The sequence below is a fragment of the Gymnoscopelus braueri genome, assembly GCF_963280865.1.
Source record: "Gymnoscopelus braueri genome assembly, chromosome: 22".
NCBI lineage: Eukaryota > Metazoa > Chordata > Actinopteri > Myctophiformes > Myctophidae > Gymnoscopelus > Gymnoscopelus braueri.
This window is the reverse complement of record NC_137624.1, coordinates 11,305,956-11,323,411: the sequence shown is the minus strand read 5'-3', so window position 1 is coordinate 11,323,411 and position 17,456 is coordinate 11,305,956. Positions and strand designations below refer to the sequence as shown.

The 17,456-nt window shown below is 41.5% G+C and overlaps 1 protein-coding gene across 1 annotated transcript; it reads right to left on the bottom strand.

Moving 5' to 3' along the window:
• Positions 1-16,293: 16,293 nt before the first annotated feature.
• On the bottom strand, positions 16,294-16,872 carry LOC308078828 (transforming protein RhoA-like; the record flags this gene model as incomplete). Its single annotated transcript, XM_080420174.1, has 1 exon — positions 16,294-16,872. One exon carries the CDS (start codon positions 16,870-16,872, stop codon positions 16,294-16,296), a length of 579 nt encoding a protein of 192 aa, XP_080276300.1.
• Positions 16,873-17,456: the final 584 nt, after the last annotated feature.

Genomic DNA, 17,456 nt, shown 5'->3' with positions numbered 1-17,456 from the left:
AGATGAAGTGTCTTTAACCTGCATTCTATTTAATGTCCAGCGTGGGCGACTCCAGGGTGGCGTGTTGTGAGCTTGTTGTAGCTATGCAATTTATTCTGAATGTTTGCCTATTTTTGCAGAATATTTGCCTATTAAGACTTTCTCAGAATAGGGCGGTACGGTCCATCTGAACACTTAACACGGCAGCCTATCGGCTGCACAGGTTGAGAATAAGCTCAATTAGGAGATATGAACTAATAGCTGGTTGTGTAATATCACACACACATTCCTTTATGGCTCCTTAAAAACAAATCACATTTATTACAATTATTATTAGCAAAGAAACTAACCAGTGCTGGAAAGTAACCAAGTACATGTACTTAAGTACAATTTTGAGGTACTTTTACTTTACTGGAGTATTTATTTACAATTTCTATTTTTAAAATAGCCGATCTACAAGCTCACAATGCGTCGCGATGCGACGCATTGTCTGCTAAGATTTTTACATTTTATGCATTTGAAAACTTGTGAAATGGGACATTCTGCATAATGAGTACTTTCACCTTTTGGTACTTTAAGTACATTTTGATACTAATACTTTTGTACTTTTACTCAAGTAAATTTTCGCCTCAATTTGTCACACATCTGTGGTCCTCCCTAACAGAACAGAACAAACAGGTGTGTCTTGAGACCTTTACCTGCCCAATTGGTGTGCCTCGGGCACAAAACCTTTTGAGAATTGGTGAAACGGTTCTCAGGATTTAAACCAGAACATCAACCAGGACAAACTAAAAGTTCTACTTTGTTATAAATCTGCTACACTTATAAAAGTCTGGGTCACCGCCCTGCTGGCGGCACACGGTGACCCGACCTAATAGCAGTGCTTCTATACAGATCCTTTTAAAGAGGGAAATGGGAGAAAGAGAGTGTCTGATTAGAACGCCACTGCTTTCTCTTTGCAAACTGTTTCCCATCATCTCATATGTACATATTTTGTCCATCCAAGCGTGGGAGGGAGGGACTGTTTTTCTTTTCCTATTTGCTTTTCTCTTTATTATCTTTTTTTGTTTTGTATGTTGGTGGAATTGTTTTGAGTTATGATCTTTGTTTTCCTTTTTGTCTCTCTTTTTGGTGAGATTATTTAGATGTTGTGTATGGGTGGGTTATATTGTTTTTGACTACTTATATAATTGTCATATGTGATAAATGTCAAAAAAATACTAACAAATTATGTGGGGGAAAAAATATAACACTCCTGTGAATGTGGGCTGTCTGGAGAGATCCATCCTGATTCATTGCTAGGTTCCCCAAATAAGACATGTCCTATCCGGAGCTTTCCAGGCAACCAGGTCGTACACTATGATCTGCACAAATTGTACATGAAGTGATGGAACCGATTACATACCTGCACACGTCAACTGTATGAGATATTTAATGAAGAGTAATTACCCCCAGAAGTGTACTGTAATAGCACACGTTCAAGAGGATAATTAGCCCAGACTAAATGTCTACACGTATTACCAAAGCATTTTCTATGGGCGTGAATTTGATACGGCTCATTCAGGAAAGTTGAAAGAAAGGTGAATGGTAAAGCTCGACGTGTTTTGTCTGCGTGTCTTCGCTGCAACACAATGTAAACAGTAGGTGTGGTCGTGATGAGTAAGCTTTGAATGTGGATAACATCAGGGCTGTCGTCGTAATGTCTGTGTCGTCCTGCCCGTGTACTTCTTGTAATGATCAAAGGCACGTCAAACATGTCCCCCCTGGGACGTTAACCACATGAACCCTAGACTGCCCTAGCGTGTCTCATATCTGGCATAGAGGGGCGGGTTCAAAATCGGGAGAAAAATTCTGTTGGATCCCATTGGTTCATCAATCTGTCCGTCAGCCCCCGCCCCGCGCCCCTCCTCCTCCCCAATGTTTAGCATTGAGAGCATAGATATAGAAACCTAGATACCTCATTGGCCTCTGCAGTTCGTTGGAGCGACCTGTTTGGTATGGTGGCCGCCATATTTCCGGGGGGAACGGGCACTGGCCAATCACAGCGTGTTGACTACTGGCCAACCACAGCGCATCTTTTCCAGGACTTGTCAGAATATAGTTGTCCCGCCCCCGCGCGTCCGCCATACAGATGCTTCAGAGCCAGAGGAGGCGTCTACCTTTATATGTCTATGATTGAGAGCCCTGACGTCACAGCATTTGGAGCGACGCCCACTGCACTCTGGTTGGTTGGGGAAATGAAACACTTCCTATTCCACGAACGTCAACAGGCTGGTCCAGGCTCTTATTTTTGAGCAAAAATAAAAAATGAAAGCCTGGAGATCGAGGCTACATGAACCCTAGCCGCCTTATTCTGGGGGCGAACTTTCTGTGAAAATTGCAGATCCAAGACATTTTCGGTAGTCTAGAGCCCTGTGGGACCATGGTCAACTAAGTATAATAGTGTTTAAAGCTACACTGTAAATGTTTGTGATACAATTTAATTTTGCTTGGAAGAGTAAATTAATACAATATAATACAACTGTGGAGGTCTATTTGGTCTCCCTGCTCTTCTATTGAACATTTTAGATCCTGTGGTCTGGTCTGACCACTACCAGTGGTGGAAAAAGTACTCACATGTTTTACTTAAGTAACGAGTATCAATACTGCAATGTAGAAATACTCTGTTACAAGTAAAAGTCCAGAATTCAAAATGTACTTGAGTAAAAGTTCAAAAGTATTGGTATCAAAATGTACTTAAAGTACCAAAAGTAGGAAGTACACATTGTGCGGAATGTCCCATTTCACAAGTTTTCAAATTGTATAAAATGTATACAAATCTTTTGAAAATAGCAGATCTACAAGCTCGATGCGACGCATCGTGAGCTTGTGGATCGGCTATTTTCAAATGGCCGAAATGTATAGAGGGCTGAAGTGGGTATTGTATGTTTTGTAATAATCAAAATCTACAAAGTAATTCGTAACTAAAGCTTTCAAATAATTGTAGTGGAGTAAAAGTATAATATTTGCCTCTGAGATGTAGTGGAGTGGAAGTAAAAGTACTGAAAATTGGAAATACTCCAGTAAAGTAAAAGTACCTCAAAATTGTACTTAAGTACAGTACTTGAGTAAATGTTCCTCGTTACTTTACATCACTGGACCTGTATTCCAATCTCAGGTAGAACATGAAAGTGTAGCTCTAAGTGCTTGTGGTTTGGGACTGTCAGCTTTCCCATGTCATTCAGGGGTGATAGACTCGAGGGCTACATCCCTATGGAGGTCATACTGTATACGCACCCGGTTATTTACCTTCCTGTTCATATTGAAACAGGCTTATAGCCCCCTCCTGCATGATGTAATTAGTAGCTATCCTAGTCAAGAATGAGGCTGCTGTTTATCTAAGCTGACCTCTGTCCATTAAATCATTATTAGCTCCCTTAAATGCTGGAGGGGGAGATCATTACGTGGTCGGCCCAGTGAGTGATGACCAAACATTGGTCATGTCTGACTGTCCTATAATTGATAGTTCTAAGTCTTCCATAAGAGTGGTTTAGAGCCTTGGTTTATGTAAGTCTGGAATCACAGGAAATATGATATTATATGAGAAGGCTATGAGTCACTGGAGGACACTGTCTATGTATCCACATGAAGCTAGGGGAGGAATCATACATCCATCTAATTGAACGTTGCTTATGTCTATCTTGGACATATTAAGTGATATTTATTAGGATGTGGGAGGAAAATTAGAGACGGTCCTTGTGGGGACTTTAATTTAATTGTAGAGTGGGATTTAACTCGTACTTGCTCTAATGGAAAAAGCACAGAAAAAAGTACATAATTTAGTCTTAAATTGGAGCAAACTCTGAATTTTGGTGTAGTTAGACTTGAGTGCGGCCTTTCATATGTTAGATTCCTTAATTAACAGTCTTAATTAGCCCTGTTCTTCACTGGATTTCCTCTAAAAGGCTACTTTTTACAGTTTAGGCAGATGCTCTTAACCAGAGCGAGATCAGGGTAAATGATAGGTTATGAACCCAAGTCAATAATGACAGGGTAAATGGTCTCGTATTATAGTGCAAAGAAAACAATTTAGTGCTTCAAAGAAACTAGGATACCAGGTAAACATCAAACCCATACTATCTAAATAACATGTCTTAGCATTAGCGGTCAAGCATCTCCATAGAAATAAGATTCATGTCTTGGTCTCTGAAGAACTGCATGTATTTGTCTAGATTCTGCAATACCGTTTTTACTGGACTTGCCAAAAAGACTGTTATAAGACACCAGAGCTAAAAATGCTGCAGCCATTGTATTCACTGGAATAAATTACTTCTGTACTTGGATCATTTCTTAGATGGCGCCCAATTCAATCCAGTATTGATTTCAAAGTGCTTCAAATTATTGTTTACAAAGTTCTTAAATGGTTCACCTCTGGCCTGCTCACTTAACCATACCGCAATCAATACTTTCAGATCAGGAGAGTAGTGGTCCCCTAAATGTATACCTAGAATAAAATCTAAATCTGGTGACGGTTCATTTAGTCACCTCTCTCTCTCTCTCTCACTCTCACTCTCTCTCTCTCTCTCTCTCTCTGCACCCCATATAAAAACTCTCATTAAAAAAAAGATAGATTGCCATAATTATATAGTCATGTGTAGATGCATATAGCATGCTGAGTGATATGTTCCCCCTCAGTGACTCATATTGCGGTGTCTTTGACACTGTAGAGCCACAGATTTGACATTTCTTATGTGGTAATATAAAAAGAAGAAAAAGTCACTGTGCGGTGAATGGCAATTCCTTCAAGGTACACAATTGCCCAGTCCCATGGTCTAATGAGACATTTGCATGTAAACTAACTTGAAAGTGTCCCAGTACAGTGTGACTTTGGCCTTGATATATTGCATAGTAACATGTATTTTATTCTGCTGTCTAGTCAATACAATTATATGAAAGTTATAAATGAACTAGGAATGAATGCTTTGGGAAATACATTTTCTGTGGTAACAGTTAAAGGTAGGGTAAGTGATATTTTTGGGTTAAAACAAAAAGTATTTTTTTTAAAGGTTAAAGCACTATATTCTGATAGTAATCATTGCTATAGAGTGTTTGTTCAGTAACAGGAGTCTCCCCGTCTCTCCAGCTCTTTAATAAACAGAAAATACATTTTCTGGTAGGTGTCAAAATCTCAGCCAATCAGGAGAAAGTACCCATTTTTAAGCTTAATTTTTATAGTGTTCCAGTTCTAATTTTGCCTGCTCATTTCTTAGTGTCATCACTTCCAATTTCACTTGTTTAATCTATATCCTGATTGAGTTCTCTATCCTGATTGGATAAAATTGGAAATGAAACTGAAACTGAAACGAAAATGCATTTTCTGTTTTATAAAGAGCTGGAGAGACATGGAGACTCCTTATATGGACAGGACACTCTATAGTAACGAGCACTATCAGAACATTTTATTTTATTTTTTATAGTAATGAATAAAAAACATCAAACAACAGACATACGTAGGTATTTCTTCCATTCATTAGGCCTACTGTTAAAAAACTAGAAGATGCCAAGGTGTTTCTTTTCTTCTAACCTTATCAAGAGTACGGGCCCTTTTAAGACAGGTCAGTATCTGGTTAAAAACAACGTTATAGGGGATTGTTTGAACTTGACCTAGTGAATTCATGTTTTTCCTTCTCTATTATCTCTTTGAATATACCATACCTGCATGATGTGTTATTTATTTCAATATTGAAGCCAATTCCTTCCTTGCTGGCCCATACTTCTCTAGATCTATCACATTCAAACAAGAAATGTTGAAGAGTTTCAGGATGGCAACAGTTGGGTACAGGACATTCAGTTGTGCTAACTCTGTTACACCATCTCAACACATGTCTAACTGGAAGCTTATTTTGGGAGATAAGAAAAGTTCCGTCTTGCATTTCGTATGATACATTTCTTGAATAGATGTTTTTGCACATATTTCATTTTCTTCTTATTTTAACCCTTCAAATTGAGTCATGCCCCCATTTACTTCCTAATTAATCATAGAATAAATACTTTTACTTGATAATGTGCTCCAATCAATATTCATCTTCTTCTACCATATCTGCGGAACAAGATCTTTCTCTTAGTGAAAAATTTGTGTCGATATTAAATAGCTTTTCTGTATTTCCACTTTGGACCTATAAGACAATATTTATCTATTTCCTCGTGTAATTTTGGGATTCTCTTCTCCCAGTTTTCCTTACTTCTATACAGACCCAAAACTTTAATTTCATCTTTAACCATTACATCTACTTGTGGTTTTTCTCTACTCTCATCCAGACTCCTCCTGATTTATCTCAGTTCAATTTGGCTCCAGCTACTTCCTCATACAATTCAAGGTATTTATTACAATATCCATTTAATTTTGCATTGCATAAGCCAATGCCACTACTGTCTGACCTGTGCTTATGGTTATTCCTTGTATATTCCCATCCTTATTTATAATTTTTAACAGTGGATTAATGGCGAGAATGTACAAAGCTGCACTGACCGGACAGCCCTGTTTAACTCCCTTTTCTATCTCAAAGGGATCTGTTAGAACTCCATTGACATTGATTTGAACGGTAGATCTTGCATACAACAATTTAACCACACTAGGGTTTGAGGCCATATAGATTCCTTAATGCGTCATCATGTTCATACACATTGTGGGCCCATGCATGCAGTACCAGAGTTGGCCACTACCTTTTACTTCAACCAGCCCTCCCGATCCTGGGGGCTCGGTACTAGTGAATTTTGAATGTGTACAAAGAAATCTGGCATGAGTCAGACTCTAGCTAAATGCTGCGTGCGTGTGTGTGTGTGTGTGTGTGTGTGTGTGTGTGCGTGCGTGCAGGGCCCAACTCCTCCTGATGAAGGGCCTACAAGAAGCAGAAGGAGAATGCTGAGTGCCTATGCTAAGAAGATGCTTCTAAGACTAACAGGGCTGATGGGTATTGGTGGAGCTGTGGGGATCATGGTCTACATAATTTGGTGAGCATTCCAGCAGTGATTCTCAACCAATTTCAAGGACCCCCAGTTTGATATGCATTAAGCCACGGACCCCCATTTAATGCTCTGGAAATTGTTAATTTACAGTTAATGACAGAGAATTGTCATCTTTCTTGTCACTGATACCACCTTTTGCATCGACCTATTTTCATAATTCATAATGTTGGGTTCACACTGGATGCGGAAAGCGCTGCAAAAAAAAGAAGAGAGGACGGCGAAACGATCTCTGAACATCTGGATCTGGCTGCAGAACTCAGTGGCGCTACGCATCACGCAGGTGATATGAACGGAAGTAGATGTTGTTGTCTGTTACTGTAGATGGGTGCCAAAAATAATTTATGGTGTGGTTTTGATACCAATACTTTTGTACTTTTACTCAAGTACATTTTGAATGCCGGACTTTCACTTGTAACAGAGTACTTCTACATTGCAGTATTGATACTTTTACTTAAGTAAAACATGTGAGTACTTTTTCCACCACTGAATATCTGTAGCGCTACTGCAGTGCCATTTCATGACAGTTGCACCGACAAAAATAATTGATGCACTTTGGATGCAAAAATAGAATCTAAGGTGATTTGGTTAAAAAAAAATACATTTATGCCCTCAGTGTTCTAGTTTTGGTCCTGCATTTGCTAATGTGCTCATGGGATATTTGGAACATACACTTGTCGTACAAAACTACCCATTTTCTGACCATATTCTTATGTAAAAGAGATACAGTGATGATTGTTTGCCTCTGTGAGAAGGCCCATTAGACACACACTGCACAAAGTTGTATCATATCTGAGCAGCTCTCTCTCCCCAGGGGCCTTATTTGTAGCTGTGGCCTCCCTCCTTGTGAATGCGTTATTTTGTATGCTACTTGTAGCTGCCTACTGTAATATGTATTTATGGCGTGAGTTCTGTACTGTATGTGACTTGTGCATGATATTATTCTACACTCCGACCTATTTCTTCTTATAGTTGATACGATACAGAGGTACAGTATGACAATGTTGGATCTATTTATAATGCATGCTGTCTATTTCTGTATGGGTTGTAACGTGTGTGTATTTTCCTTGTAGCCACAATATATCTAATAGGCTAATTAGCCTCTTTGCCATTGACTACCACTAATTGGCTGGTTGTCTGTTCACGTTTCAGGTTATGGGACATCAGATGTTAGGTTCATTGTTTACCTGGTATCCTATAGTAATTCTGATAGTAATTGTTTAGACTGATGTTAGGTTCTTGGTGTACTCGTGATCCTAGTTCACAGAGGCACTACAGTACACTGTCTCTCTGCATTTGATGTATGCGTTTACCTTGCTTATTGTAAGATGCTCTGGTTAAAGGGGAATACCACTCATTTTCAACATTGAACTATGTCTTTAATACACCTTAGAGCTGTTGTGTGGAAATAAGAAAAAAGTCCCCCCCCCCCTTCTATGTTGCCTAGAACTGGATAATTGATTGAGGTCATGTGATCAGTGACGGAGCAAAAAGTACACCCTGCGTATGTCACTGATCGTCTGCTAGATGCCTAAATTGAAAATTGTGAATTGTAATTAGTGCTGATAATGGTCTGAGGACCTAAATGTCTCTTTTTTCACATAGTCACTTTTGTGTATTGCTAGTTCAGTACCCGGCATTTGCGGGCGACAGCCATCATTTGTGGGCAGTACCTGTGCAGTACCCGTTATCAGTGTGTCTGTGGGTCTGGAGCTAATCCAGCGACAACTGTCTTGTGCACGCTGCCAGTAGGCCAGAAGTACCTCCACTAATGTTATTTTGGAAGTTTGTTTAAATATTAACTTGAATGTTATAATGGAAGTCAATGGGGCTCTGATCGGACTGAAACCTTTGAGTATCATACAGTACTACAAGGGTTCCCAAACTTTTCAGGCCGTGGTCCATCCAAAAGAATCATATTTGAACTGGGGATCGCCCACCCTGACAAGCAGTAGACATTACATTTAGTTTGACTCTTCCACAGATAAATATAGACCGTACAAGACTAGTGGTGCCAGTATTGCTATACGGATGTGAAACATGGAAAATTAACAAAGGAGACAACAAGGCAGTTGATGTGTTCCATAATAGATGCTACGAAGAATACTCCGTATACATTGGCAAGATCACGTCAGTACTGAAGACCTGCTAGAAAGAGCTGAGATGAAGCCGCTGAGTGAGGAAGTGAAGCTAAGAAGATGGAAGATGATTGGACACATACTACGGCAGGACCACAACAAGGACTGCAACATAGCAATGACCTGGGCACCAGAAGGGAAAAGAATAAAAGGAAGACCAAAGACCACCTGGAGGCGTACCGTCGAGAAGGAAAGAAAAGAAGCAGGATGGAAATCATGGTCTGAAGTGAGGACTGCAGCAGCTGACCGTGAGAAGTGGAAGCGCTCTGTGAAGGCCTTATGTGCCACAAGGCACGAAGTGGATAGGTAACAGGTAACAGATAAATATTGTGAAAATAGCCAAACTATACAAGCTCAAAACCAGTGTTGTAAAGTAACTAAGTGCATTTACTGTACTTAAGTACAAAATTTCTATTATTTACAATTTTCAGTACTTTTACTTCTACTCCGCTACATCATGATGTCAGAGGCAAATATTGTACTTTTGCTCCACTACAATTATTTGAAAACTTTAGTTACTAGTTACTTTGTAGATTTTGATTATTATTACAAAACATACATTAACCTCTTCAGCCCTATACACATTTCGGCCATTTGAAAATAGCCGATCTACAAGCTCACAATGCGTCGCGATGCAACGCATTCTGAGCTTGTAGATCTGCTATTTTCAAAAGATTTTTATACATTTGAAAACTTGTGAAATGGGACATTCTGCATGAGTTCTAATGAGTACTTTCTGCTTTTGGTACTTTTGTTCTTTTACTCAAGTAAATCACTGTTGACATTATGTCATGGACAACTGCTGTCATAGATGAGTGGTGTCACAGGCGGGTCACATGAAGTCTGTGACCCACATTGGAGTCACACAATTCCCATGTGGATCCTGTGGATCCACGTAATTCAATCTTTTTGTTATCAAGGCTCTTTGTCTTGGCTGAACACAGGAAGTGCGCACACACACTGTAGGCTGCTGTTACTGTGAAGTCACAATATTTACAACCATAACCAATGTCGTTGCCTAAATTTATTACAGGGCAAGCATATTCAAATGACAACCGAGATGGGGGTAATATTTGAGCCATAACACCTCCCCGTGGCTCAGGCTTTGCTCATGTTTTCTTCTCTTTTTTACGAGCTATCTTGAACATTAACATCTAACGGTAACGACGATTACTGATGCTTGAGTTAAGCTAACACGTGCGTGATGCATCGTCGTTTGTTTGAATCTGTTGTTTTTACGACTATACCATTGACACCTACAGTCACCAAGCTGGTTCTCGGAAGAGGTGATTTACATACCCCACCAAACCTCAAAGGCTGAAAGTTAGAACGCAGGCAAAGAAAAGCAGAGCTGGCGCTTTGTGGTGACGAGGTGCGAGCCATTCTCATGAGATGCCGTAACGAGCCACGGCTGTGGCCGTGGCTGCGATATCCGCCCATTAAACGGGAACCCTGCGTTCGCCCCGCCGTCGTTAAATAAGGCAGCTGCGTGTGCGTCGGGTCGCCGCTGACATCGAGGCCGGGCTTCTGATAGTGTGGGCCCGAGCTAATTGTGAGAACGCTCATTATATCTGATAAAGAAGAACATAAATCACAAAGAAAGGCTTGACCCACGGCCGGCCTCAGACATTTGGCAGGGGGGAACTCTCACAGGGACCGACTCGGAACAGCCGAGATCTCATTACACATTACATCCTTGTCTTGACAAAGTGCCAGCAGCATCTTTTGATATGTGTGTTGGGAGACGAGCTTTAATACACCGCCTCTGTTCGGCGGGTCCGGATAAAAGGAACCCGAGACGTCACTGACACCGAATCTGATGGTGACTCTCTGGCAGTGGTGGGCGGACACATCCTCCCCACCTCACTGATATGTTCTGTGTACAAAGAAGTCTGTGCTGTCTGGAGGCCGGCATATCCAGCGCTGCAAATACTACAAAGAAACCATAGAGCTCCCTGTGCTCACACTGTAAATCCATGTAAATCCATGTATGACTGCTCTCTGCTGATTGGATCAAATTGGTATCTCCCGCCCCGACCTGAAAATGTATTTTGTGTTTACTAAAGAGCTGGAGAGAGAGCCCTGTTACTGAACAAACACTCTGTAGCAATGATCGCAGTTGGAATATGCAGCTGCACTCATTTTAACAAAATAATATCACTTACATTCCCTTTAACCAGTGGCGGGAAAAGTACTCACATTTTGTACTTAAGTAAAAGTATCAATACTGAAATGTAGAAATACTCTGTTGCAAGTAAATGTACGGAATTCAAAATTTACTTGAGTGAAAGTACAAAAGTATTGGTATCAAAATATTCTTAAAGTATAAAAGTAAAAGTACTCATTATGCAGAATGTCCCATTTCACAAGTTTTCAAATGTATAAATGTCTAAAGATCCTTTGACGATAGCAGATCTACAAGCTCACAATGCGTCGACGCATTGTGTGCTTGTAGGTCTGCTATTTTCAAATGGCCGAAATGTATGTAGGGCTGAAGTGGTTAATGTATGCAACTAATAACTAGAGTTTTCAAATAATTGTAGTGGAGTAAAAGTAAAAGTATTGGAAAATTGGAAATACTCCACTAAAGTAAAAAGAAAACCTAAAGTGTACTTAAGTACAGTACTTGAGTAAATGTACTGAGTTACTTCACACCACCGCCTTTAACACTGACGATTTCACTGTGTACGACTGTGGCTTGTAGTCCCCCTGAGCTCTCTGTCACGTCCTTGACACAGCCTTGTGTCTTTCCCGCCATCTTGCCTCTCAATGACCACATGCTCCATTGACTGCGCTCACATGCAGGGGCGCAGTGAATTGAGGGTAGAGTGCAGACGGCAATGAATAGTCTTTTTCACTGGATATGAAACATTGCCTTTATTTGCGCTTTCCGGAATTTTTGCCCCTGAACCGTCGCCTCTCCCGCGGCCACGGTCCATTGACTACAGCAAAAGCAACAGCGGTGCAAACGCAGGGAAAGATATTAGTAGGCTCATTTACAGTACATGTCAACGGGAGGAAACCCAACTGGCCCCCACACTGCAACTTGGCTCATTGAATTATTATATTTGATTATTTATTAATCCTCTATTTCCTGCGTCGAATACAAATAGATCATGTGGACTTCTTTGTGGCTTTATTCACGGCCCGGAGTATTTTATATTCCTCGCCATGGAATGTGAATTTGAAAGAAAGCACAGGAACTTTAGCACAGGGGGGTTGTTGAGAGAGGGAGAAGAAAATATTGTGGAAAACTAAATGTAGCAACTCACTCTGCCTTACTCATCATTCTTATGGAAAACCAAAATCATTTCCCCCAAGCCAGGGTTGTGGTTGGTAGAAGAGAGGCTGAGGCCTTTGTGTGTGTGTGTGTGTGTGTGGGGGGGGGTGTGCGTTGTGTGCACGTTAGCCTTTGTGCATGTGTGATCGTGTGTATGTGTGTGTGCATTCGTGTGTGTGTGTGTGTGTGTGGTGGTGAGGTATTACAATGAAAATGCGCCTGAATTGTCACCCCAGCTACACTACCTACCTGCCAGCCAGCAGACAGCTGACACACGCACGCACGCACAATACACTCTCGAAGTGGACATTTACATTACTGCAGAACTTGTGCTGTTATTCTAACACATGGCTAATTTTCTCCCCGACACATTGGAAGCCAAGACAAATATTCACTTTCACTCTGCTCCGTGAGTTTAGATTATCGAATGGGTTTTGACAGGATATGGAAAAAGCAGACTGGAACATTATGCCTGGTGCCGACTGCCTAAACTCATCTGAGAAATCTCACATAGTTTTGGACATTAAGACCGTTATTGGAAATGAGAGACTAGAATACATACGTGATTATGCTCTAACACAGCATAAACAAACTGGCTAGACACATTTTCCAGCACACACTCTAGAATCTGGTTACGTTGGGGGCACAAAGTATTTTGTTGTTTGTGCCAGTGGTAAACAACGTTCACAGAATGATACTGTAGCCTATTTAGCCAAAACTCTTCCCTGCATTATGTGGCGGCTGCCACTGGAAAGATTCTTTCTTAGCTTAGATTAGCTGGAGTGCAAACTGTCGGCCGGGACCCAAACTTGGGTCATTGGAGACATCTGCTGGGTCGCAGAATCAGGTACTGCAACATTAGGAAGGCAATGCAAATGAGACAAGTAATGAAAAGACTTGCAGTTAACTGCACACTTTTAAACACTAGAGGCTTGGGCTGCTATGCGGCCCGAACACCTACTACGTCCCACCTCCGATCCGACCAACATGCCCATATATGGAGATCTCTGTATCTATCAGTCATTGTCCCTTGAATGCCCATAAATAGAGATCCCTGATGTCATCAGTATATTGGGAACTCCTTATAATAGGTTATGGCTGAGTCATAGTGACATGAGCGTGACGATGTGGCCCTTCCGCCTGCCTGCCCGCCCTTTAGGAATAAGGTGAATAGTAAAAAGAAAACTGGAGGAAAATACAAACAATTCAGACTGCCTAAGAATAATAAAGACGCAAATAAACGAGAGGAAGGGGGGTGGGGTTGGTGAAAGTGCATTTGACATTTACTCTGGGAACTGCTATTTTCAGGCTTTTTGTGCCCTTTTTACCCCCATTATTTACTTGCCTAATTATCTTTTTACTCCTTGAACTGCAAATCTGAAAGCCTGCATAAACAAGAGTTTCACCTCACTTTTACCTGTAACTGTGTCGTGACAATTACGTTGATCGATTGATAAACTGAATTAGCTGATAATCATTTGTTTACTGGTATGTGTTTCACTGGATTTCTTGAGAGCCAGCATTCCAGTATTTAATTATGATTAATAAATTGGGCTGCTGAAAACATTTGTAAACCCCTGCTCTAACGGGGTACACAGTTCCATCCTGTTGGCCTTGTGCCATGAACCAGTAAAAGAATATATATCTTTTTGGCCCGGACAGCTGGCATAGCGGTCCGGGCACTTAGGTTGCTAATGCAGCCTGACAAAGTGTCACAGGTTCGAATCCTGTTCCCGACGACCTTTGCTGCGTGTCACTCCCCATCTCTCTCTCCCCATTTCCTGTCAGTCTATTGTATTCTATCAGGAAAAGCCCCAAAAATACCGGTTTGATCGGCAGTTGTCCAGAACCGCCGATCCAACCGATACGCCCATATATTGACATTCCAATATATGGCCATATACCGATGACATCAGGGATCTCCAATAATGGGCATAAAGGGGACAAGGACTGACAGATACAGAGATCCCCAAATATGGGGTGTGTCATGCTGACTGACAGCATGACATCAGACCTAAACAAACCGTGTCGTCCGAACAACTCACGGCAGGCACCGCACTCCCTTGAGTCCTCGCCGGTGCGTGCACCGAGTTTGAAGTCTGACAGTCCCATATATGCGCACGACCATACATGGGCATAGTGGTCTGAGCTGTGGCTCTGGTCAACCGGATCTCCATATACAGGCGTATATCATTTTCACTTTATATGGGCGGGCGGATCGGTCAAATCGGCAGCTCTGGACAACACCTGACCGACTCACAGTAGTAACCGAAACGACCGAGTTAGTTGTACTAATTTATATGGAACCTCATTATGATTTCTTAGAGTCTGTCATTATGACACGGTTTGTTTGTGTCTGATGTCATACTGTCACAGCATGACACACACCATATTTGGGTGTAGATGCAGTGGGAACTCTATGCCAACCCATTAGGCAATTTTAATATAGGATATTTAACTTTAAATGTATGCTGGAATAGACCCTACGCACGGAAGCCATATTGGAAATAGCAACCAAAAATCAACAAATATGCAGTGAAATGTCTTCAGCTGATCTGACCAATATGTCTGAGTACTAGTACTAGCTGTACCCATCTGTCTGTGTCCCTTTTGTGCCCACTGCCCATATATGGATATGTCTGTATCTGTCAGTCCTTATCCTTTTATTCCCATATATGAAGATCCCTGATGTCATCAGTGCGTGACCATTCCCATAGATGGGCATATATAGGTCAGAGTGGCGTTTCTGGACTTGACGTCATATATGTGCATGACCTATGGTCGGATCTGTGGCTCTGGACAACCGGATCTCCATATATGCCTATATATGGGCCTAATGGTCAGATCAGCGGTTCTGGACAACGCCTACACGACCGAATCACAGTAGTAACCATAACGACAGGAGTTGTACCCACATTTATGTGGATCCTTATTCATTTGAAAATGTATAAGGATCCTTAAATGATTTGTTTGAGTATGATGACCCATATTTGGGTGTAGCTGCTGTGGAAATATATAGGTTTTAAGTCTGAGTCATGGTGACGGGGGGTCGTCGGGATTTGTCATTGAATCCTATAGATTACATGTGTGTGTGTGTGTGTGTGTGTGTGTGTGTGTGTGTGTGTGTGTGTGTGTGTGTGTGTGTGTGTGTGTGTGTGTGTGTGTGTGTGTGTGTGTGTGTGTGTGTGTGTGTGTGTGTGTGTGTGTGTGTGTGTGTGTGTCTGAGTGAGTCTGAGTGAGTCTGTTTGTGTGTCCCCATGTATCTGTGCCGTTCCACATCTAGATGATCTGGATCAGCGGTTGTCCAAAAATGTAGGTAAATCCCCAAATCCCTATATATGGAGTATGCTGTCTAACCTCAATTTGTCATCATGGCATCAGGCACAAAAAAATCTGTCAGCCTCATATTTGGGCACAAAAGGGGCATGCCCATACTATATGGGTATATAGTGATTATATCAGGGATCTCCATATATGGGCATAAAAGGGACAAGGACTGTATCTGTCAGTCCTTGTCCCTTTTATGCCCATATAGGGTCAAATACTGATGACATCAAGGATCTCCATATATGGGCATAAAAGGGACAAAGACTGACAGAGACAGAGATGTCCATATTTGGGCATATCAGTCGGATCGGTGGTGTGATGTAGGTGTGAGGGCGGCACAGCGGCCTGAACTCTAGATCCACCTGAACCTCTAGTAACTCATAAAATATAAAGTAAAGATGAATACTGACAAAAAAACTTTTGTTTTGTGTTTATTAAGTCTAAGACAAAAAGTAAAGTTCTGCACCTGTAGTATAAACCTCTGTGTGGGTGTCTTGGGGAATTGGACCTATAATCTTTCCTTTTCCCCTTTGATCCATGCATTAAGTAGTCCCCATGTGCTACCATTTACATTAGAAGACATTTACATTTCTTCTTTCTTTTCTTCCTCTGCCGAGCCTGTAGTGCAGCCCTGGTGACTATCTCAAAAACTTCCCTCACACCATCCTTTGTTTTTGCAGAGCACTCCATGTACGCAAAGGCACCAATCCTGTTTGCCATCTCACGGCCCTCCTCTGGTTTCACAGGTTCTTGCCTCGTTTTGGCCAGCTTCCTACGGGTGTGCTCATCATTGCGCAGGTCCATTTTATTTCCCACCAAAACAATGGGAGCATCAGGGCAGTAGATCCTCATTTCTGGGGCCCACCTCTCCAGGATATTCTCAAGACTGTCCGGGTCATCAATGGAGAAGCACATGAGAATGACATCAGCATGTGAGTAACAAAGAGGACGCAGTCTGTCATAGTCTTCTTGACCGCCTGTATCCCAAAACGCTAGTTGAACCGGTTTGCCATCCACTTCAATGTTAGCGTCTTCGCGCTCGTAAAATGTAGGCCTATAGATCTCTGGGAAGTGGTCCTTGTATAGACAGGTCTTCCCACAGACTCCATCTCCCACTATTAGAATCTTTTTCTTCATTTCTGCCATAGTCGCTGATATTTCTGGGGTCTCAGTTGAGGTGGTGATCACTCAATGTCTCTCACGATACTGCCACAACACTCTTGCATTGTCCCGTATTAAGCTCTGCTGCTGACGCTCGCATCATAGCTATGTCACTATGATGTCACTATGATGTCACTATGATGTCAGTCTCACCCAAAAATGGAGTTTCATGTAAGTCCTGCCCAAATACTGTATGTGGATCCGTGACATCAGAAATTCCTACCAATACTCTGATCAACAGTATCAGGTAACAATAGCAACCAAAAATCAACAAATATGGACACAGTGAAATGTCTTCAGCCGATCTGACCAATATGTCTGAGTACTAGTACTAGTTGTACCCATCTGTCTGTGTCCCTTTTGTGCCCATATATGGATATGTCTGTATCTGTCAGTCCTTATCCTTTTATTCCCATATATGAAGATCCCTGATGTCATCAGTGCGTGACCATTCCCATAGATGGGCATATATAGGTCAGAGTGGCTTTTCTGGACTTGACGTCATATATGTGCATGACCTATGGTCGGATCTGTGGCTCTGGACAACCGGATCTCCATATATGCCTATA